Consider the following 24,711-nt stretch of genomic DNA (forward strand, 5'->3'; position numbering starts at 1 on the left):
GTATATAGCTGGGATGAAACGCCAACTATCAATTGACAATTTTGACCTTTCATATATAGATTTTTCCCCAAAAGACCTAAATTTTGTCGGGGAACAATCTATATCTTAAATCCCAGCTACATACACTTTAAGTATATCATTAGATTTATAGAATTTACTTCGAGGACTGTTTCAAAAATATCAATTTTTAATCTCGAATTTCACAAAATCAAAATTATTTGATACCGTACTAGATGGACATTCCTCGTATTCAAATCAAAATGCAATTAGATATGTCTGATGTGCTCTCAGGTCCCACACAAAATACGTGAAAACGTTGCTATCCGAGCTCTTAAGCTCTATTTATTTGAAAAAAGCTTTATTCCACAAATTCCACTAGCCTAGTCCTAAGATTACTAACTAAATATTACCTGTACTACTATTTACGCCTAGCCATATTTATAGGCTCCTGGGCCCTGTATTCTTCATAATTCTGCGCTTATTAAAATATCATTTTGTCAGTGGGATGTGGACTTCCACAAACTTGGTATCACTATCACTCAGTATATTATTTTTAAAAATCATTGTCATTTTGACATTGAAATTTATGTCAAATCATCAAAGACACATCTAGTCTGCCCTACCAGTAACTTTTAAATGTCTAAAAAAAATACACTAGAGATAATGATTTGCGCTCACAGAGCGCAGACAATCGCAAGGCATGTAACTCTTTAATGACCATTTGACCTGACCTTTGACCTTAATGTTTCCCGGTCACGAGGTTTGTTGTCACCGAAATTGAGCCCCCATATCCATTACAAAAAATGAAATTACGGTATACAAGATTTGACCCCAGTTAACCTTTGACCTGACCCCTGCAAAGTGTTCCAACATATCCCCCCCTGGTCATTAATTTTGTTGTCACCGAGTTTGAGCCTCGTAGGCCTACCACTTACAGATGTCCAAAAAATGCATTTCTAGAATTTGACCTCTGCATGACCTTTGAACTCACTGACCCCTGCAAAATGTTCCCCTGGTCATGAGATTTGCTGTCACTGAGTTTGAGTCCAGAAGAAGAAATTATAAGATTTGACCCAAGATAACCTTTGACCTGACCCCTGCAAAGTGTTCAATATATTCCCCTGGTCATTAAGTTTGTTGTCAGCGTTTGAGTCCCGTACCCCTCACAGATGTACAGAAAATGCATTTCTAAAATTTGACCCTTGACCTGACCCTGTAAAATGTTCCCCTGGTCATGAGATTTGTTGTCACCGAAGTTTGAGCCTCATACCCATTACGGATGTCGAGATAATGCAATTGTGAGATTTTACCCCCTTAATGACCTTTGACCCCAATTCTTTGTACAACTTTTAGACACTGGCTATAAGGCGATGCAGGTATGCAAGTGACGTCATTGTAATTTGTATTATGTAATTTGTGGAAGATGAAGCATTTTTAGTGAAAATCACATTTTGGCCATAAATGACCTATGACCTTTGACCCCGAGTTGGACACTGGCCTAGATCATATGGCTACGACGGCTCGTTATAGGTTTGACAGAAGAAAGAATGAAAGAAGAAGAACTGACTAAAAACAGTACAATCGCAAATTAAAAATTTGCGATTGTAATGACCTAGCACATGAGCATTGCTGCACGATATGACTAGGGTTAGGCCTAGGCTAGGGCCTAGTTTCTTAATTATACAATAAACATTTGCATTTCCCCCAGGCCCGTAGCCAGCACCCCCTTTTTTATGCCTTCTTGGTCCGTCCAAAATTGTCCAAATCCGCCCAGTCCAAAAGTCCCAAATTTTGAAAAAAGTCCACTTTTTCAAAATCAATACCCCACCAATAAATCCAGACTACGGGCCTGATTGCCCGCAGCAAATATTCCAAACTGGCATGACTGGGTCTTGTACAAAGTACAAGTCCTTAAGCATGTCAACTTCACGGCACTGTTTCGTGTCTGTCTAATGGTGCATTCATGATTGTACAGCATGCATGTCATGTGCAGCACTGCCAGCAGGCATGTATTAACTGCTCAGTAAGCTTAACTATTTTAACATATCCTGATGATACATAATGGAAAACCAAGTTGAAATATCATCCAGCAATGTGTCCAAAAGTCAAGTAGACCTTTAAAGAAAATTTAAATGTTTACTAACCTGTTTTATTTGCAAATTTAGGCCTCAAGTTCATGTTCGTCACACACGTCGCGTACAACTCCTTTTGCTTACTGATGTACATTGGCATGTTGGGCAATATCCGTTCTGGAAAAGTGTTGGGCGAAAGCGATACTACTACAATTTTAATCCAAAATCCAGATCCTACATCAAGTTCAAACAAACGGACACATTCAAGGCATTATGTCATTGATTGATGCGCCATCGCCATCCCGCTCGTGGCAGTGGCATCAGTTTTGCACTCGCGTGTGCGTAGGCCTACCAAGGCACGTGCGTACTCACAAACACTTGTGCACACGCGTAGGCTACGTACCTTCAATAATTTGCAAATGTGCGTGCGTAGGCCTACCTATAAACACTTGTGAACGCGAGTGTGCACTTGCAAACACTTGCGAACTCGCATGCGTAGGCCTACCCGTAATAACTTTCGCGCATCCATAAACACTTGCGAACGGGCATGCGTACTCGAAAACACTTGCAAACTCGATTGCGTAACGTGACGCGCGCGCGTATTCGCAATAACTTTCGAACACAAGGGCGCATCCATAAACACTTTCGCATGCGCAGCGCACCCATAAACACTTCGCGCATACGCCATGCACTCCATAAACACTTCGCGCATACGCTTACTTGCAAACACTTGCGAACGTGCATGCGTACGCATAAACACTTGAGAACGAGTGTATTCACGCAAACACTTGCGAGCGCAAGCGTGCGTGATACTCCCCATACACTTGGGAACGGGCATGCGTTCGCAACGTGCGCTTGTACTTGCAAACACTTGTGTAAGCATATGTGTACTTGCAAACACTTGCAAACGCGCGTGCGTACCCGCAATAACTTGCAAACGCATGAGCGTACCTACAACGACGTGAACATGTGCATGCGCACCCATAAACAATTGTTCACGCGGCGGCGATTCGCAAACACTTGCGAACGTGTGTGCGTGACCGGCAATGTACGCAAGCGCACTCCATGAACACTTGTAAACATGAGTGCGTGTACTCGCAAACATTTGCGAACGCTTGTTAACACAATTGTGCAAGCGTGTACGTACCCACCCACAATATCTTGCAAACGTGCGGTATCCCTGATAACACAAAGAGGTTGGCCCGACGTCGGGTATTGGTCGCCATGGACGGTGGCTGAACGTCGGCTCAGATGGTCGGCTGCTCATTGGGTATATGTCCTGCCGACGAGGTCGGCCCGACTTCGGTTCGGCCACCGGCCGACGTAATGCCGACTGCTTAAAAGCCGGTGCCGACCCTAACCCGACTTCAACAACGTCGGCCCGACCTTGAACTACGTTGGACCAACCATTATCCAACGTCGATCCAACGATTGGCAAGTTAGCCCAATGAGACGAAAAATCATGAAAAAAAAAATCAAAAATATTATTTAGTAGCGTATATTCTGCTTACACCGAGTCTTACCCTTACCTACTCTCCATTTTACAACGAACACAAACTTCCTAGCTTAATTTACACAAGTCACTTACCTTAATGGACCTACCGGGATTCGAACCAGGGACCTTCGGTTTATAAGTCTGGCGCTCTACCGACTGAGCCACCGGGGTTTCTATATTTGATGAAGTGTTTTAAGTTAATATAAGCAATATTTTGATGGCTAAACCTGCTAAAGTGTATTATTTAAAGGATATTGACCAAATTTACTGTAAATATTGATAACATTTACTAAATTTGTTGATTTGTTTTCTTTATAAAGTAATATACATGTAAAAATAAAAATAATAATTTCACCGACCTCAACCCGACGTCGCCCCAAAGTCAGCGGGCCGACATTCACTTAGTGACGTAGGGCCGACCTCAACCACTGATCTGTAGAGATCAGTGACCTCAACCCGACGTCGCCCCAAAGTCAGCAGGCCGCCGTTCACTTAGTGACGTAGGGCCGATGTCCGCCCGACTACTTCAGCAGGACCCCGACCCCTTGCCGACTTCGCCGACCAGTCGCCGACGTCGGGCCAACCTCTTTGTGTTATCAGGGATAGGCCTAGGCCTACCTATAAACACTTGCCCACCCCCCTGAAAAAAATTAGAGAGGGCGTGCCCCCCCCCCCCTAACTCTCCCCTGTTTTCTCCTACTATGATCGACAACGTAGGCCTATGATGCGGCCGGCCCACCCACTCCCGCACCCGGTTGCCTCCCAGCAGATGGGTGCCGACCTCGATCTGCCGATCTCGTAGCTACTGACGCCGGCTATGCTGTCAGCGGTGATACCCGGCAATACCCGGGCGATATGATCGGGTTAGTAAAATAGTTAGAAGATATGCGAATAGGCATATTAGGGACCGATCACAAACACTTGTTAGGGGGGCTGATGCAAAAAAAAATCATCGCGAAAGTTTTTCGCCCCCTTTCAGATCTCTAAAAATTCAGCCTCCCCCCACTTTGACATGAAAATTATGGGTCAATCCCAGAGAAAATCATATAAGAATGAGAATTTTTGGTCATTTTTTCAAGGCCCTCCTCTACCCCTAGGAGGGTCAAAACTAAAGCCCCTCCCACCCTTTTGCATCAGCCCCCCTAACAAGTGTTTGTGAACGTCTTTTGCACCAACTTCACCATGTTGTAGGAATTCCCATAGCAACATCAGCCCGCCAGTTGAGCGGCGACGGGGCATGCCCCGTACCACCCGGTGTTTTCGTGTAAGTATTTGAGGTAGTGCACGCCGCGCGCGCCACTTGAAGAAGGGAACGGAAGTTCGGTTTAAATTGTTAGATCATGCGGCCTGGATATATAGAAAAACTTGGGTAAAATTTCAATGCTACCGACCTTTAAACATGTATTATACTAGGCATATGCATATTTCGTCCTAGTAATATTTTATGTAAGGTCATTAAGTTGTGCATTGATACATTGGTTGAAATCAGGTTGAAATTTCAACGTTGTATCAACGTTGAAGTTTCAACCTGATTTCAACCTCCTTAATTTTTGCATTGAAAGTTGTTGAAACATGGTTGAAATCAGGTTGAAATTTCAACGTTGTATCGACGTTGAAATTTCAACCTGATTTCAACCAATCTCTAGGTTGAAATCGGGTTGAAATCAGGTTAGGATTTCGACGTTGTATCAACGTTGATACAACGTCGAAATCCTAACCTGTGCCCACTGGGTTTCCCACTATATTAATAGTTAAAACCTCTCAAAAGTGGAAGTAGGACTACCACTTTTGTCAATCTAACTGCTCTATGAACGTACACTTTTCTGCACCTTTTTATAGATCTTCCTTGTCTCATCCCAGAAGACAAGACTAAGGACAGTGTGTGGAGCAAGACGGAACCAGGACGCTGACCAACCTTTGTAGAATCCTAGAGGTCCTTCTCTCTTTAGAATCTTCCAAAAGCAATCAAGAAATCCTGAGTAGTATAGCCCTTTGCCTTTGCTGTCCAGTCCTAAAAGCAGAAGGAAAATGAGAATCAAGCTACAAGTTGATTAGCTTACTTTTTGATAAAGGATATTTTGACTTGACAATGTGGGTAATGCAAGAAAACACCAATATTGAATGATTCAGGAAATATTGATATGTAATATGTAATAATCCAGGCCTGGGACTTGTAAGTGACAAAGATCCTCCCTTCCAAGCAAAAATGTAGTAACTGTATGTAATATGTCAGCAGATACTGCCTTCACCATCACCATTGTTTTTAGTTGGAATTGTTCAAAATGAACAAAATTCACAGGTAGGTACAGTGTTCAAATTTGGAAGGCAGATTTGCTTGTTTGTTATCTGCTATCAAAGTCTGATGTAGTATCTGCTTTTGATTATTTAAAGCCATAATGTATGATTTCTGTCAAATTTTAATTTGGTTATTTTTTACCCAAAATGCTGAAGTAATATTAGTAATAACTGCCGGGAAGGCCCCCCCAGATCTACACATATGATTTAAAGTTCCATCTTGCTTTACAAAATTTGTGAATAATTCTGGAATACCTATGCACTACCATAACTACAACCATTACCTAACACTTATCTAATGCACAGGGTGCATGGGGTTAACCAAAATTATGCCAATCTTAAAAAGGAAAATTTTTTGCCATCTTGTATGGGCATGTGAGTTAGATACTGTGATATAAATCACTTGATAAAGCCAAATATGACATACCTTGATTATAGAGTCGTGTGCTGATCACATCAAATGGAGTCATACAACACACCACCAATACACCACCTGCCATACTGGCACACAAAGGCACAAGAATACTATTGGCTGGGAAAATCTGAAATCAAAATTGAATGACATCAAAGTTATAAAACACAGACTTAGAGAAGAAAAGATTCTCATTTTTAGCAAAATGGATACTGTTATTTTGCTCATTGCTAGGAAAAAAATTCCCTTTTCAGAGTCTTTTGTTGAGCAGAAACATAGCTTGCAACACCAACATATATAGTCAAATAAGCTGAATTGGTAAGGTGTTAGACTATAGTGCAATTGTGTTTAGCGATGCAAGTTTGAGCCCTGGTGCAGTCACCCTTTGTTCTTGTGGTAATAGAGCTAACTTGAAATTCCCCCGGACAAGGAACTAACTGCTTATTAATTAACTGCTTATTAATTAGCTGATCCTGATTGCCAACGGGGGTTACAGGACCACCCACCCGGGGTAATAATTTGGAATACAGGGTCCCAGGAAACAGCCCGTTGTGGTGGTGAGAAGAGGGGCAAAGGCCCCATGAAGCTGGTGAGTTTTGAACACATAAAATGTGATGGAAGAGCATAGAAAGTGGATATCGTTTTATTCTTAACATTAAATTTATTCAGTTTACCCAACTGGATAACTTAATTTTAGATTTCTGAAAAAAAAATCTTGAATTTGGGTTAATATAGGTGCATATTTTTTAACATGATACCCCTACATTTCGCAAAAAGAAAAAAAGAATTTTTAGTTAAACAATAGTGACTTTACTGTGTTTTTCGCCCGTAGCATAGATTTTTTCCTTCAAAATAGACTCATGTTAAGGTTTTTTTTCCCTACCCCTTGTGGGGCCTAAGGGCCAGAGCGGGACTATTTCTCTCTTCCTCTTTTCTTTCCAATTTTTGCCCTTTATTTTATAAACCCATGGTGCTGCAGTACCCAAAGCACCCCCTGATTCTACCCTTGCTGGCTGTGATGGTTTATTGTGGGGTGTATACATTTAAAAAAAAATGAAACTGTAGTGATGGTGTGTACAAGAGCTAGGACATCTACATCTACAAGCATCTTTCACTCAACCATGACAGTGGTAAGTAACCAACAGCATATGGTTCAATGTTGGGATAAGTGTCCATAACATAACTGATTCCTAACATGGGTTGCCAGTTTCCTGATGAAGGTCAAAGATGTGAACGAAAATATGAGGTATGTCTCGAAATTGTGTTGGGGGAGGGGGGTCAAAGTTAAAAATACTAAATTATATAGTTGTGGTTGAGAACTTCACCTTGGTAATACACATATTTTAATAATATGGTAATCCTCTCTAACAATTAGAAATGGGGTCAATGTTGTATTGCATCTTTTGCCAGTGCAGTTGGGCCATTTTACAGGCTTACACAAAATTGGTTGAAATCCTATTTCTGGCTACATAGAGTACCACATTCATAGTTACCTCCATCTTCTTGACCAGCTCTTTTGATCCAGAGAAAGTTGATAACTGTACAGCTGAACCTATAGTAACCCTAGGCAACGCACCTGTCACACCCGCCATAAACCAAGGATGCCACCATTACTGTGAATTTGTTTAAATGCACTGGCCAGACCACTGTGTCTGTGTTGGAATCCTACTGCTATCTGTTCACTGGCGTGAGATTGCATGTGAGTTTTGACCTGGGGAAGAATTGAACAGGAGGAAGGATGATCAATATTAAAATACATCAAGAAAGAAACATGCAATTGTATATACATACTCTGAATATTATACATTACATTTTTTTGCATAAAACATTGATTTTTTTCATTGGCGTAATGTTAGGTTTTTGTAAGATAGCAAAGAGTAGAATTATGAAAACTTCCTCATCTTGGATTGTCATATATTGTGACTAAAAGCAGTGTGCTGCCTCCAGCATTTTGTAGCAAACAGTCTATGTTAATAACTGTGTATTACTTGTTGGGTGAGGAATTGGGCAAGATAATGCACTTGTGCTGAGATGTTGATGCTGGAGAGGGCATTAGATGGATCTCATCAGCAAGAATATATTTCCTGATTCTCGCTGAAAGTACTCACCAAATAAACGGGCTACCAACAAAAGCACCAGCACATCCTGCTACAGCACCTGCACCTACACTTCAGTAGTATGCTAACATCTCCTTAGCATTCTTTGTTAGTCCCATATTGACAAAACATTGGTAAGTTCCAAGCCTAATGCCATTCATAAACAATTGATACCACAATGCAGGTGTTAAACCCTTCTGTAAGGCTGTGAGTCCATCATATCGTCCAATAGTGTAGAAGGCATGGAACACATTGCGGTAGTGCCTCTGGTACGAGCCTCGGGCTTTCAGCTCACCTTGAAGTTGCACACAGTCTTAACGACTTCAAGTGGATTGGTAAAGAGACATGCCCCCATGGCAGCCACACCTCCCAGGAAGAATTCAGAGATGTTGGATGTCATCTTGATGCTATTTGCTTATTATTTACTGAATATTAACTCTAACTTTGGTGGTGTTTTTGATATAGCACAGAGAGCGGATGCATAGTTTTGAAAGATCACTGTTCACTTTTCTTCAGTCTTGTCAGCATTCATGTTTCTGTAAAGATAAGTAAAAACATATTTATACAGAGTAATGTGGTGCAATAGTTGAGATGGTTGGATTAATCACAAATTGGTAATTGGTATGCAATGTTAGTCATGCAGGGATGTAAGTTTAAAAATCTTGAGGCCCTTACATGTATGCCAGGTTACATTTATTTATTTATTTGTTGTTATTTGTGTCTCTTATCGTAGCAGTTGCTCGAGAAGTCTAGCTTTTACAGCTTCCCATTTCATGCTGTTAAAATCTAAATCGAGAGGGGGGTTGAAATAAGGTGTTTTTTTCTAATAATAAAACATGGGCGCGAAGCAGCCATCACATCGGGATGTGCTCCCCTGAGAAGTGAGAAACGTTTGCAAAATGATGACCTAATTGAGCCATTTGGTGGACCATTTTGGCAATATTATTGTTTCTGCTTTTTCCCTTTCTCTCCTCTTTCTCCTTTCCCCTCTCTCTCTCTCTCTTTTTTATTTTTGCGAACTCCCCCCGCCTGCGTATGTGCCTGATATGTATGTATGTAAACCATTAACCATGAGCCACATGAATCTTGGGCCCTAGACTAGAAGTAGCCCGGATGTTGGACAGACAGAATAGTATATATAGCAATTAGCCAGGGTTTTTACTAATGAGATACCAATACCAATCGCTTACCACACAGGAGTTATTTTGTGACCCTCGGCAGCTGGCGGAGCATTTATAGACCGGTTTGTTTCACTGCATATGCAAAATAATTATTTACCTGGTGAGGACGATCGATGATCGGATGTGTGTACGGTACCGTAAGCTATTAGCCTGGCCTTACAAATAAATATTCCAGCATCCTATTCCCTAGCGGTGTTACAACTTTAACACAATTGTAATGTAATAATAAAGATACTCTGCAAAAATCAAGACTTTAGCCTAGGTGCTGTAGTTTTGACAAAATCCGAGATTTTGAATAAAACGATGGAACCAGCGTTTTATTATTAAAAATCTAGTGGGTGCGCACTAGTGAACAGTTTAGTTGCTTTTAAGGAAGTGGTCTTGGATGCTTTGCTTGAATTGAAGTGAGTCTGTTTGTTGCATTAATGTTGCTGGTAGAGTGTTCCACTCTTTTATTGTTCTGGGAGTCTGGGGTAATAGGAGTACTTGAAGACGTCCTTGCCGACTTATAATTCTTGATATGAGTTTGGATGGCCACGTTTAGTATGACGGTGGGTTGACTATGAGGGTTCCGAATAAAAAAATGATGGAGCCTATTCTTGACTGTGTAATATTCCTTCAACACGCTGCCGTACAGTCTTATACGATGGACAGATATAGTAGGTATGCTAGGTGAATTCAAATTTGCCATCAAACTGCATCATTTCATATATCAAATTAAAGCCCTTGAGTAAACAAAGGCAAAGCCAAAACTGAAAACCATTTTTTCACAGCACTTTCCGTAGCAAAGTTACATCTTGTCAAAGATTGACTTTCATCAAAAGTTTCAGCTAGCAAAATTCCCCAAAACGGCATTTCGGGGTGTTTCTAGATCTTAAGTCTCATTATGATAGCAGCTTTTTTTAATGGAACTGCTATCCAAATCCTCTAAAATTCCATGTGCGGGTGACTTATCACCATAAAATATCACATATTTGGGTCAAGTGAAGTATAGAAAACATATTTATGTAGGTTTCTTTCTTCGGGCACTTGTTTTAAATTTCTATGTAAAAATGCATTGACATTGTCGGCGAATTTGGCTGACTAGCAAATGTGTTAACTAAGGTTTGCCTGGGTTACCTAGATATAGTATCGGTTTGTGAATGAGGACATCGTATCATAGTTCCTTGTACTAGCTTTAACTTACATGCCATGCAATTCAACAACCAACCACTGGCGAAGTAATAACACTCGTATCTGCAAATGATTATAAGCACATTTTGCCCTGTGTCAAGATTTTGTTTCGATTAAAAACTTACTTTTTGTGGCTTTAATCATGTACAGCTGTCCAGATTTGGTCATTTCCTAATTGCATCAGGTGCACGCATGCGTCGAGACAGCATGTGGGTCAATCAACATACATAGCGCGTAGTACACAGAGTGTCCCAATAAAAAATGCCAAAGGTATTCACTACCGAAATGGGGTAATTTCGGTCTGCGAGGCCGCGGGGTAACTTTGGTCATGTTGGTCGGCCAAATATATTTTTTTAAATGATCATATTTTCGTACAGCAATATTGTTTTTAGTCATATTTGGTGTCAATTTGTTAAGAAATATATTTGGGAGAAATAACAGTCGCTAATGTCATTTTGACCAAAAATTAACATTTTTTTAATATTTTTTTTTTCAGTAAAAATAACAATCGATATTTGTGAGCAAGGATGTTTGCTTGATTAATTTTGCAAGGGGCCAAATGTCACAAAAAACAACAACTTGCCCATATACAGCGAAGATCAATTTTTTTTCTTCATGGATTGTACAATACTCTGACCAAAGTTGCCCCAAATGCGGGATAACTTTGGTCAGGCTATTTTTAACGCATAGGGCACCTTACAAAATTATTTAGAAATCTTTTTCAACTTCAAGGTGTAGAAGGGAACCCCAATGTCATAAAAAAGAGATAATTAGAAATATAATTGGTTTTGTTTGGAAGCAGTGGTTTAAAAACTCTGAAAAGTGCCCAAAGTTACCCCAAAAAAAATTTGGTGGGTATGTTCCCCCGGAATGTTGAGATGGTGGGTCTTTGGGAGCAAGTGGGGAGTCCCCCTAAAAATCATAACAGAAGAAAAAATAAAACATAAAAAAATAATTGCCCTGTATACATAGTATGCTTTTTAGTAGATCTATACAAAAAAACACCGTGTTTTGGTCCCATTATGCAGTTATCTCTACAGCAGAATTCACCACGACCTTTGCAGGACATAAATCCCTTTAAACCAAGATAAACCTCATTGAAAACAGCTCAACTATGTTAAATCATAGTTAAATCAGGAATGTGTCTCATATCCCTGGTTAAATATATATGTTTCTGACTTACCTGTGCGATATCGCAATGTGCAGTCACGAAATGGGTATTATAATTTCAGTTGGATGCACTATTACAAAGCAAACGCACAGTAACAATACTGAGCGTGGACTTTGTTTCCGAAATGAGAACAATAGTCTGCATATTGTTATCCAGCCATGTTAACGGTATAACTCATGTCAAACTTCGTATCACACAAGGAAATGAGAAACATGTGGTTTTAGACTTAACACGGTCACGGTTTGGAAATTTTTTTTCCATTTTTTAGCTCCCTATCGGGCAGTCAGAACTCCATATTTGGGAAGGCTCGACAACAATCTTCCCAAAATCGCATTTTAATCATTTTTAGATGACCATAGAGGGAACTAATTTAAGTTTATTTACAGCTTCTATGGCGAAATTGATCAAACCGATCACACGATGGTACCCGTTCGAAGTTGGAGCTATCGTGAGTCAGCTGTTGAGCACAATATGCCATTGAAATTACACGTCCGACTGTTATGAAATTTTGGAAGACTCTCTTCGGAAAAGCAGCTCGACAACAGTCTATTTCCTATAGGCCCTACCTGTAGTACAGTGAGTGAGCTAGAGGTCAATCATCAATTGGAGCGCTGTGTGTGCACTGAATAGGAAAAACGGACAGTAACTGCATAATGAAAAAGGTACAATTGCAAAATGTTGCGCGCACTGGCACACAAAATAGCAAAACACACCCCATTTGGGGCTAAAATGACCTGAAATTGAAATATTTTGCGCGTTTGCGCGCGAAAAAGAAGTCCCAGTAAAACCGGAACCCATCATCATATAATCGCCGATTAAATTTTGATGCTTTTGCCGCCACTGTTCATCTCATCTATTCTACCGTTTCTTCCCTCATTCTTTTCCTCCTGCCCCTCCCTTTTCTTCTTTTCTCTCCTTTTCCTCGTCTTTTCCATTCCCTCTCCTTGGGCAACCCGGGAATTAAGGGCACTCAAATACTTACGGCGAGGATATGCGGCCGCAATTTTCAACATGGGGGTCGCGGTCTTCAGGGGAACAAATAGGAGAATTTAGAAGAAAAAAATAAGCGTCCTTCAGTGAGGATTTGCTTTTTAAAGGAATATTCCGGCAATCACAACATTATGTGTTAGAAAGGTAATTATCAAGCACGAATCATGTGGTTTTATTTAAATCAAACTCATGTTGACCTTAAAAACAAATAAAAACAGCCACGTGATATTCAAATTTCCCGGGCACCGAAATGACGTCCCAGGAAAACAATGAAGGCTGACGACAATTGAGCACAAATAACCATGACGTCATTGCCACAGGCAATTTCGGCGCAGTATTTTTTAATATGTGTTGAGAGCCGGCTGTTTTTATTCGTTTTATATGGTAAATATGAGTTTGTTTTAAATAAAACCACGTGATTCGTGCCTGATAATTGTTTTTCTAACATATAAGGCATAATGTTGTGATTGCCAGAGTGTTCCTTTAAGGGGTCTTTGAGGATGAAATCTTTGACTTCGGGACGGATAAAGGACCTAATCATGATATTAATGTAAACCTCAATATTGAGTGCCCACCCCACCCCTGGTGAGCAATTTGATCACTGGGAAAGCCCTGTCTGTGTGGCTACCCTACTGCATGAAAAGATATAGTCACAAGTATATTGATATATTACAACATTGAGTCATTTCAGTGGCCAATTTCTAAACATTTCATAGGAATTTAAAAATGAATCAAAATTGAGAAATCGTGTTGAAGATATTAAAATAGGTTTAAGCCTATAATATATACTCGTAGGCCTAAACAATTTGTATTTTTACCATTTTTACCACTTACTTTGAGGAATGTTTGTTCCTAAAACAAATCCTGTAAGTTACCACCATACTCACATAAGAGTACGATTTTGTTATGGCTGTTCTCAAATACAATAAAGTATAGGCCTATACATAGTATATTATATAGGCCTATGTGAAACAGCACATATAGACTGGACTATAGATAACCTTAACATTGACATTTTACATGTGGCATTTATCTAAGAACAAATTTACAAATTGATAAGATGTCTATAATAGCATTGTGCATGTTATAATTATTTTGTAAAATTTAATAAAAAGAAACAGGGATGCCAATTAAAAAAAACATTTTCAGATATAATTTACAGCAAAAATGTGGCAAAGAAACGAAATAATAATTTGAATGAACTAGTACAACAACCATGCAGATCCTATAGGCCTACAGGAAGACAGAATAACATTCCTGGAACAGGAAAGTCCCAAAATTAAACTTGTGCACGTGTATGCGACAAACAGGAAAATGTATTTTTACATCTTCCTATATACAAGTTTGCAAAACTGGAGGGGAAAAAACTAAGAGATTGAATCAACGTTAAGGTTTAGTCTAGGCGAATTAGTAGAAATATTGGGAAGGAAGATATATCAGTAGCAAATTTAACTACGACGTTTGTTTCACCCTGTAGTATATATTTTATGCAGTATTGTGTCACGTTTTCTTTTACAATTATATTTAGGTACCTGAACTTCCGGGATCAACATGATCAATGCTTGACATGCTTAAGTGAGCCGGCCACCTATACAATTATTGTGCTGGCAAATTTAGAAAAATATATTCATGCCTACCTCAACAATATCTACTCATCACGTGATTGTATCTTACACAAAACGATATGAGAGTTTAAAAAATCCCCCTTTTTTTCCTGGATGAAATTGCGTATTCATATCGGATGTTATTATTTCTACTGAGTATTTTTAACATTACTATATCCAGGCGGGTTTTTTTTTGCGTGTTGCTGCAAACAATTGCGCAATAACGTGAGAATCCGTGAGTCTTCAATACGACAAATAATTTTAAACGCACTTTGGCTTTTGATAAGTTAATAATTAAACTTTGCAACGCTTATCCATGTATAATTTCTTTGTAATACCTCAGCGCTTAACTTGTCCCTTGTTTGTGCAAGGTTGAGTGTAAAAGGGGAATTCCCTGTGAAATTCCCAGGAATGACAGTCTCTTACACAACTTATATTGACACTGTGTGCTATTGTATTGTGGCACTGTGGCGTGCAAAAAGAAACTGAATGCGGAACAGAGAGTAAGCAATTTGTGATATAAAATGTTACAGTGGTGTGTGTTAGTTCATACAATTCATTAGTCGTTAAACATATCATACACGATAAGTAATACTAATACATGCTGCAATATGGACGGCACGGTGATCCTATTACCCATCTTGCCGCAAAATAATGGATTCACGAAATCTCACATTCATGAGTTAAACAGTCACGACCATTGGTACACTCATAAGGAAAACATAATTAACGATGAAGCCTGGAAATCGGACTTAAAGATAGCTTTACATCGATCACCGCCACCCGTGACATTATCAGCGAATTTACCAAATGCGTTGCCGCCAGCGACTACTTCCTTTTTATTGCCATCGGTGCAACTACCACCACCAGCGGTAACTACAGCGATAGATACATCAGTACCACCTCCTCCGCTGGTATCCCCTCCGTCACTCCCTCCAACATCAATTATTCATGGAGAACATCAGCATATAAGCCGAGGGGAAATTTTGAACTTGAAGAACTCAGCTATGAAGCAAACACAAGGGGTAAACGTGGGGTATGAACGGGGGTATGAAAAGACGAGTAGCAATGCCGAGGTAAACGAGGGATATGGAAAGGATAACCAATTAGCAGCACCGGACTTAGAATCGTAAGTATAAAACTGGTTATACAATATACAATAAGCATTGAACTGCGCTATTTTTGCTTATATAATTGTCACAATAGTTATAACTTGTCTGATCTAAGGGACCTCAAGTCCAAAATTAATTTCATACCATGTAAATTACAGGGTTTAAAATATCTGCTGAAATAATAATATTCGTCCTTAATTTAAGGTGAGGTTACTTTCACATATTTTCCAAGATTGAAATGTTCACTAATTTGAATGAATTCTCTTTCACTTTTTCTTTCATTCTTTAATAAGCTCATAAGAGAGTACAGAGTGCATTCATGTTTACTATCATGAGATCAATAATCACTGCAATGTATAATTTCAATTTTAATATTTAGATCAAATTCTATATATCACCGTGGAGATGGCCAAGGGTTAAGGGACCATTCTATCTTTTATAGGCCTATATAATATGACCGCTTGGTTTTCTTCTGAATAGGGACCGAGCTTGGAATTGAGTGTTAAGCCTTACACCATCATGGGGTCATGGGAACAGAAAGGGAGATTTTCCCATATAAAAACAACAGTATTGAACGAATACAAACAAACAAACAAACAAATAAAAAAGAAAGGTTATGTTTGTTGTTTGTCTGCCTTAATCGTGAGACTTTGCACACACGAGAATCAAAGACCTTTCCAGTCCAAAATGCAAATCATGGATCTGCTGATGGAAACTTCTGCAAAATATGCCTATACGATAACGCTACATTATGCAAGTGACACAACAAGGTGAACTTTCCCGTTCCTGGATGTTGTCACAAAATAATATATTTGAAATTAATACGATGCAATATCAACCTCCATATACTCTTGAGGAGTGTTTGTCAAAACTATCATAATAGTCATGATAACTGTATCCTCTTAAATCAGCGTTTAGTTTTATGGAGTTGTTCGAAGTTTATAACAATCTGTTTTTGTTTCACAAATACTTTATATGGACATGCAAACCCGGGATGCAAACACTTTCTCTGCTGAACAAAGTTGCAATTGTAAAAATGCCGATGGAATAGACCTCAATTGTCATGTGACTAATATTTTGTACAAAAAGAAATGATACTTTTCTTCGCAGTTTATCGAAGCTGATTTCAAACAAAATTTTTGGTATCGTGGGAATCTAACAAGCGTTTGATGCCTGCATAGAGTACGCTTCACTTACTTTAGAAGATTCATCAACTTTGTCATGCATAAACAAACTAAAATAATAAGCAAGGGAAGAGCATCTCAACTTAACGATACGCTAATTACAGGAGGGACAGGAAGAATAAAGGAAGAAAACAGGAGATTTTTTGTTGTATGTTCTCATCATGCATGTCCACCCATCATGCCCATTCACTCATTTCACTGTAATTTCTTTGGCTGATACTGTTTTATAGAATCCCGGTATAGAATATATGAATGTGTATGTACTCCATCTAAAGAAGTTCGATATGAAAGTTGACAGTGTCACAACTATTGATCATGTTGATGAGGACGAGTTATTTTGTAATCAACGTTTTGAAGTTTTCCAGCCTAGAAGTAATACTTGGGAAGGGAGGGGTATCATGACATGTCGATTGCGAGAAAGGGGTTCGCTATAGCTGATTGCGTGATTGCTGATTGCGTGATTGCCCCAGTGATTGCTGATTGCGTGTTTTAGGGACAAAAGACATCTCTTTTTTGTTGCTGAAAAATAAAACACATTTGATCACTTTCCACTTTTGCATCTCATTAACCTCATTTCACACATGTAATCGTGGGATTCTGGCTCAAATTTATATTATATGCACACAAAAGAGCCTTCTTACTGATCAGCCGACTTGCTCGTCACACATAGTGGTCGGTGAGTGATCCTTTTCACTTTTGCTGTTCCTACTCAGCTATAACACCCTTGTCCATTTAGATGTCTTTTCATATTTTATATAATTACTAATGAAAATATAAATGTGTGTAATCCTATCATGCAATTATCGTGTATTTTGAGGATTCGTATGACGTAATTAATATATCATCTTTTTTATGAGTAACTCCTCCCTCGCGATATCTGATGGAAGCCTATAATGAAGTGTAATGCAATATATACAGATTCACTTGGTGGTTTTAAATTTTCATATATAGTTACGGATATTAATCGGATAATAGCAACAGTATATCATATGACCTGCATGGAAGCTTGATTGATTGTATGTAATTGAACATGATCAAAAGAGAGCATTTACTGTCATGACAACAATGATAAAATGCATTGTACAACGCCTTATTCAACGTATATTCTATACATGCCCGTTTTATATAATCTGTATTTTGTAAATTTCTGGTATGAATTTTAAATAAAAAAATATGACCACAAAAGTCATGCGAATAATAGAGGGAACCTTTTTACAACTTGTATGTAGGCTAACCCCATTAAAAATATTGAATAGAATAGCGGCAATGTGATTATCTCCACTCAGTTACTCAGCTCTATATCTCAAGTGCATACACGAAGTCCATGATTTCTTAAATTTTTGAAGATTTAACATTCAAATTCAATTTTCGTGCGCAAAATTTTACAAATAATCATAGAATAATGCATTACAAGAATCATTAAAGTATATCCTTGAGATCCTATCTTACAAGAATTTTCAAAATTCTCGCCATTTGAAATTATGGTCATGTGTTATCGTTATTAGTCCTGCACCACCATCAGGAAAAAGTGCATGGTGCCGCGCCACCTCTGTATATAGAAACAGGATGTCAGCCAATGTAATATTCAGCATAAAAAAAAAAAGACATATCTAAAGATGACACATCTCTACATAATACCACACTTCCAAAATGAAAGACGCGCGTCATTGAAGATAGCTTTATGCCCTATTCATGACCCTACTGTATACCCAGACCCGTCGGAACGAATTTAGAAGTTGCGCGGCCGAAAATTGAAAATCGAATGATCAACCATTATATATATAATTATTTTGGGGGTATTTAATATTTAATTTTTGATTTTGGTATCAACCGAATCAACCGTTAGGATAATCCTATAAATGACGGCGTTTCAAAAGACCCAAAGATTTAGTAATCACATTCATGACATTAAATTGCACAAAAATTAATTGTCATTAGGCTACCCCGGATTTGTACCCTCACGCCACGGAAGCTATATGGGCACACGCTATATGGGTAAGATCTCGTACATCAGGCAATTATAGTTTTACAGTTTCAAACACAAGAGGTACAACTCGGTCAGCTGATCATTGCAGTCTTCCCAGGTATACGATAAATGGCAAGGTACTAACTTTTATGCGGTCTGTCTGCAGTCAGTCAACCATGACATCATTAACAATGACAATTAAGTTAATCTTTTGGGAACTTGAACCTGTACGAAGTAACTTCGTACAGGTTCATAGACCAACCTAAAGCATTTAACACAATATCATGTTTTCAAGAAACGATTGCCCAATTTAGCAGCAAAATTAAACCATTTTAGCAGGGTTATGCGAAGCATTTTGTTGGTGCCTTCATTTAAGAACAATTATTTTTCTTGAAGGCATCGACTCTCCAACATTGCAAAGATTAGGAAGTCCTTTTGATCATTGTAGCCTACAGGAATTCAAATGCAAATAACGGTTATCAAAGTCGTCTAAATTTCTGATGCAAAAGTGTCTTTTTTGGTAAGTATAGGGTTCGACGAGCGATGTTTTAAAAAGAGGTCATCGAATGGCAGTTGAAACTCAAAAGCTTGGAGCTGCATTATATAGAATTGTGCGTCAGCGATTTGGAATTTGGAGATCCAGTTCCCAGTTCCAATTGACTTTAACCCTATTGTTCATTTGACTTTTAACCTGTATTGTTTTGTAAGTGTATTACTGTTATTAGATATAAAATAGCGAACTGTTGGGTTTGTTGTGTTGTCAATATTATCAATGTGTTGAAAATACAATGAAATACGAGCGTAAGAGGTTGTGAGCCTGTTTTGTATACATTTTGTCCCAATTTCATAAGTGAGTGCACAAACAAAGTGCACTTGTTTCATTTCTCCGCATATCAACATAAGAACATAAAAACGCACGTTATTTTTAATTTCGAGTAAAATATACGTGTATACAGCATTCTTAAACACTTGAGAATGTTCCTGCAATCTTATTGGTTCCGAACCGTGTGATGTGACACGATATAACCCGGTTCATCGCGTGTACATCGACGCAATACCCGTACTCGATATTTGAACCAATCGGAGGCGCATAGCAACAACGGGACTGATCGATTTTAAGCCCTAGGTAATTCCTTGTCAAATGTAGTATGTATTTAATTAAAATTTGGCATATATGTATCTGCTTATGATATTTGAATTGAAATGATTAAGAATGAGAATATTTAAGGTATTGTTTTTAGCCGCTGTCGGGCATCTATCGTCGCATGCCGTATATAATAAGGTAACATCATTATTTTTAGCTTAAAACAACACGGCTTCGCCTCGTTGTTTTGCTTAAAATAATGATGTCGCCCGTGTTAATTGAGACAATAGATGCCCGACAGCGGCTAAAAACAATACTTTTATTCTCTGATTAATCTATCATGTAGTTATTGTTAACTACATGTATGCACACAACACAGGGGCACTCACATAGGTAATTGACCCGTACTGGTAGCGCTGTGCTGTGGGTATATGAGATGAACTAGTTAGTGTCATATATCAAAAAGTATAAAAGCTCTGATTTTAGTACTTGCTCTATGTTTCAATTACTTATTCTTTTCAAAATAGGGTAGCTGCAGGTAATATGGGACAGCAGGTAATATGGGACACCTGTTTTCATTTTAACAAAAAGTAGCTTAGTGAAGGTAAACACTTTAAGTTGATTTGTTAAGTGTTTAGAGACATCAATTGTGCTTCTAGAAATGCAGTTTTGGAGTCTGTGTATCAAACTCTTGGAAATCAATGCCAAAAAGAGTGAAATTGCCCAAAAAATTATGTCGTTTTTTTGGCCTGATATAAAATCAATGACGTCACATTTTATGATTGTGTATCCAAAAACTCTGGTACTGAGGGGCATTTGTCATTTTTATGATCTTTAGGTGATGGGTTAAGCTTATCAGCAGGTAAAATTCCACTGACAAGTGGCACTTTCCTTTTATAAATGATTATTTTCTCTGATTTTGAACTGAATGGGTGCAGGTAATATGGGACACATAGGAAATTGTGTGCATTGTCAATGCGAAAAGCAAAACTATTTAGAAAATTGAATTTTCTTGTAGAAATTCGCATTTAACATTCAAAATCATGTAACAAAAATGTTTTTAGAACAAAAGAGTGATTTTCTTAACTTTTTGATTTTCACCATAGAGATAACACAGTGTCCCATATTACCTGCACATGCAGGTAATATGGGACACTTGACGATGACGTCATTTTGACGTCATAGCGTCCAAACAAACATAAAAACAAGGTAACATTGCCTGTTTTATTAATCTTAAAGGACAGGTTGTTCATCATAACAATCTCTTGTGGGCATATCTTCTTTAGTTTTTATGCAAATAAGCTAAACGTCCTTAATGGTCCCATATTACCTGCAGGTACCCTATCTGAATTTGTAATCCGGTACAAGCTTTAATAACGGGGGAGCATGCATTTGTATGAGAAAGGAAATCTACCATCTTATCCAAACTCCCGTGTTAATCCAATGCACATTTTGCTTCACCGGGCCGCCCTGACTTGGTCGCGTTTGGGAAAGGGGTACCACCAAACCGTAATAGGTATAAATTTAGTACTTTCTGTCAATCAAGTATGGTTTATTTTCTACATGTCAATCTTTAAATTATAATAACGGTGGAGCGCCTTGATGAGTAAATGATAGCAAACCAGTGAAAAATCCCCCAAACTCAGTCAGTGGAGCTCCGCCCGTGCATGTCAATAGCGTCATTATCGATTGGATTAGTCGACCGTAGCGGACAATTCGATCGCTCATTGGATTAATATTATCACGTGGTAAGAAATGTGCATTGGACAATCGATTACTATAATGGTTTAGTACTGCATATTTTCGGTTTAATCTTCACTAAGCGGGTTTATGGCCGAAAAGGTGACGGTGAATTTGCCGTAGACAAAACTGCACTATGCATGTTAACATAAAAAAGGATCATGGTTAATTTTGGCGATATGGTATATATATATCTTGATTAGATATTTAAGACCATTGATAAATCTTTTTCTGATATCATGGGTTTCGTGGAAATTAAAGACCAAAGTTCATATATAATGCCCAAACAAGCGATATCTATGCTTTTCATATGTATTTAATGAATTGTGAGTATATAACTGCTTTATCAAATATTTAAATATACTTTACTGTTTGTCATTGTGTTATGAAATGTACTTTGTTCATCAAGATATAGGCCTAGTAAAATAATCCTGTGCAAAAAGTGTGCATGGAAACAACAGCAACAATAACGAGACCAACAGCAGCAACAACAGCATTATCATCATCAACAACAACAACAACAACAACAACAACAACAACAACAATAGCAACAACAACAGCAACCAAATGATACAAAGAAGAAACATGTCGCAAATACACATTGCAACCGTCAAATGTGTTTTTCTGTTTGTTGGGATGGGGTAGGTAGGTGGGATGTGTTACACACATATATCCTTGTGGGGAACTGTGTTAATAATACCTAGCGTGGTATAAAACAATTCTTGTGAATGTGGGGTCCACACGATGGTTATTTAGAAGTTATAGCGCCGTGGTATAAAACAATTCTTGTGAATGTGGGGTCCACACGATGGTTATTTAGAAGTTATAGCGCTCTAAGTCTTGTTAAGTGCAAGTTCTGGACCAAAATAATAGTAAAATAAAATGTATGCAATGTCTTATTTCGCCGTCTTTAAATCATTGTTAGGACTTTCAGCTTCGTATGTATTAAACAAAACAGCAAAATTGTTGGATATAAAGTGACAACATCTGTCATCTGTGCCGTGAAAACACAATGCATGAACATTGAATTGAAGAATACAGGACGGTATTGTCGAGCGTTATGATATGTACGCCGAATAGAAAACGGTTGGTTTAATGAACCAAAGTTACTAACATTGTATGGTACCTGGTAACTTATGTTTTGTCGTAAAATGTGAACAAGATTATCATAACAGAATCTAATATTTTCAAAAAACAAACAAAAATAAGCTTTTGAGAATAAGACGTGTATTCCAATGCATACCGGTATATTGCGCCGCAACAAATGCATCCCTGCATTCCCTGCAAGCACAACCAATGACAACAATGTTTTTAAAACGATATAAACTTGTTATAAACGCGTTTTGGTTTTGGTCAATTTATAATTTATAACATTGTTAAAATGTTTTATATGAAAAAGAATACAAAAACATTTCACAATGTCAAAAAGTTATTGCAAAATATTTGTTGGTATACATGTGTAAAATATTTCATTAACACTTAAATAAATAACATAATGTTAGAATGTTTTGCAATAAGTTTTTTTAAACGATACCTGAATGTTATTAAAACTTTTTAAACCCTTCATAACCCGACATTTAAACGTCTAATATAAAACGTTTTGTTTTTGCTGGGTTCTCAGCATAGAGACAAGATAAAGGCGATGACTGAGGAGTAAGACGAGGCTGAGTATTATCACCTCTGTTTTTCACCTTTTAGGTAAAGTTAATGGTTTTAAGAACTTTTGCATTATACCGTATTTGTGAATGTGAAATAATAAGGCTTGATAGAAACAAGAAGAACTGTACATAAAAACAAAGCACAGAGAAAAGCAGTAAATTGTAGCGAAAGGGAAGATATCAGAAAGGAGGAGCATGAAGAGCAAGAATATAAATTCACATCTTTTACATATTTGACATCAGTTGCATTGGTTTTGAAGTTCATGTGCGTAACACAAGATACTTTCAGAATGTCATTGAAGACATTTTAACTTCACATCTTTTGCACATTTGACATCGATTGCATTGGTTTGGGAGTTCATTACACGTCCCATCCAGGTCATGGTTTTTAAATGAAGTTGATTTTGATACCCAAATTGACAATAATGTGATGTGTCTGATGATTATTGCAGAGTGAAATTCCATCCACGAATATTGACTAGCGCCATCTCATCCCGCGTTCCGTTCAGCGTTGAATACAGTGCCCAGGGTTGCACAAAAGTTTCAAATCGGTTATTTTAACATTACTTTTAGTCCATCTTGACTATGTTAGAGCTAAATGTCAAACCTCGAGTCGACAACGGAGATGCACTCTTAGCATATTCATTTGAGAAATACTGTTAATTTAAAGTGAATTTTCTTTTAAGTTTTCACAAAGACTTCATGTGAACAAAAAGAGATCCACGCTGACATTGGTATCAAAATGAAAGTGAGACAATTGCCACAGTTTCCCATAAGGCGTGTCTACTGATAATCCATACAGTGAGACACAGCTTGTAATATTCATGACAGGTTCCTCAAAATATCCCATATCATTTAATGATAACCCACTATACTGATGAAGTCAATAAAAGTAGAACAAATCGAACCAAGCATTTTGAACTCGATGAAAGAACTTCGGCGATTTTTCACACATTCCGACAGCATTGCATGAATCATGAATCTCATTACTATACATTTGTCAGATATAGTCTTACAATAGAGTTAACTTGAACCCCAGAGGATGATTTAAGCACTTCCCAGCAAGTCTTGCGGTTAGCACAGCTGTGTGAGTGAACATGACATCACTGCTCGCCCACTGCATACACACGTGCATGGTTAAATTTGAATTTGGACAGATATATTTACAATAAAAACACCTTCTAAAGGTTGGTCGATTTCACATTTTATGTTATCTACAGAAGGTGTGGATTATCATTCATGCATACATCACTTTAGATCTGAAATCGACCAACTAATAATGACACACGGGCAATTCTAAAACAACATCTTTTGCACAGAGTTCAATGGGATTTGAAAAGTAAAGTGGCAGTTGAAACTCTAGTGATAACACTTTTACAGTGCATGATGGGGCTTCCTTAAATCATCCTCTGCTTGAACCCTTTATGTCACAGTTTGTCATTAATGATGATGACAATTGAAAGGTTCTTATAAGCACT

General features: G+C 38.1%; 2 protein-coding genes across 2 annotated transcripts in view; one reads left to right on the forward strand and one right to left on the reverse strand.

The window, feature by feature from the left end:
* Positions 1-5,305: 5,305 nt before the first annotated feature.
* Positions 5,306-10,913, reverse strand: LOC140166111 (solute carrier family 25 member 35-like). Its single transcript, XM_072189500.1, is given in 7 exon segments — positions 5,306-5,578; positions 6,290-6,404; positions 7,768-7,862; positions 7,865-7,985; positions 8,379-8,680; positions 8,683-8,906; positions 10,850-10,913. Coding segments are annotated over 6 exon segments (927 nt in total). The 5' UTR covers positions 8,771-8,906; positions 10,850-10,913; the 3' UTR covers positions 5,306-5,372.
* A 4,095-nt stretch (positions 10,914-15,008) lies between these two features.
* Positions 15,009-24,711, forward strand: part of LOC140146083 (uncharacterized) — a 34,202-nt gene continuing 24,499 nt past the window's right edge. Inside the window, 1 exon segment of the mRNA XM_072167838.1 lies at positions 15,009-15,618. Coding sequence (XP_072023939.1) covers positions 15,101-15,618 — 518 coding nt within the window. The 5' untranslated portion in view covers positions 15,009-15,100.

The sequence above is a fragment of the Amphiura filiformis genome, chromosome 1 (genome assembly GCF_039555335.1).
Source record: "Amphiura filiformis chromosome 1, Afil_fr2py, whole genome shotgun sequence".
Classification (NCBI taxonomy): Eukaryota; Metazoa; Echinodermata; class Ophiuroidea; order Amphilepidida; family Amphiuridae; genus Amphiura; species Amphiura filiformis.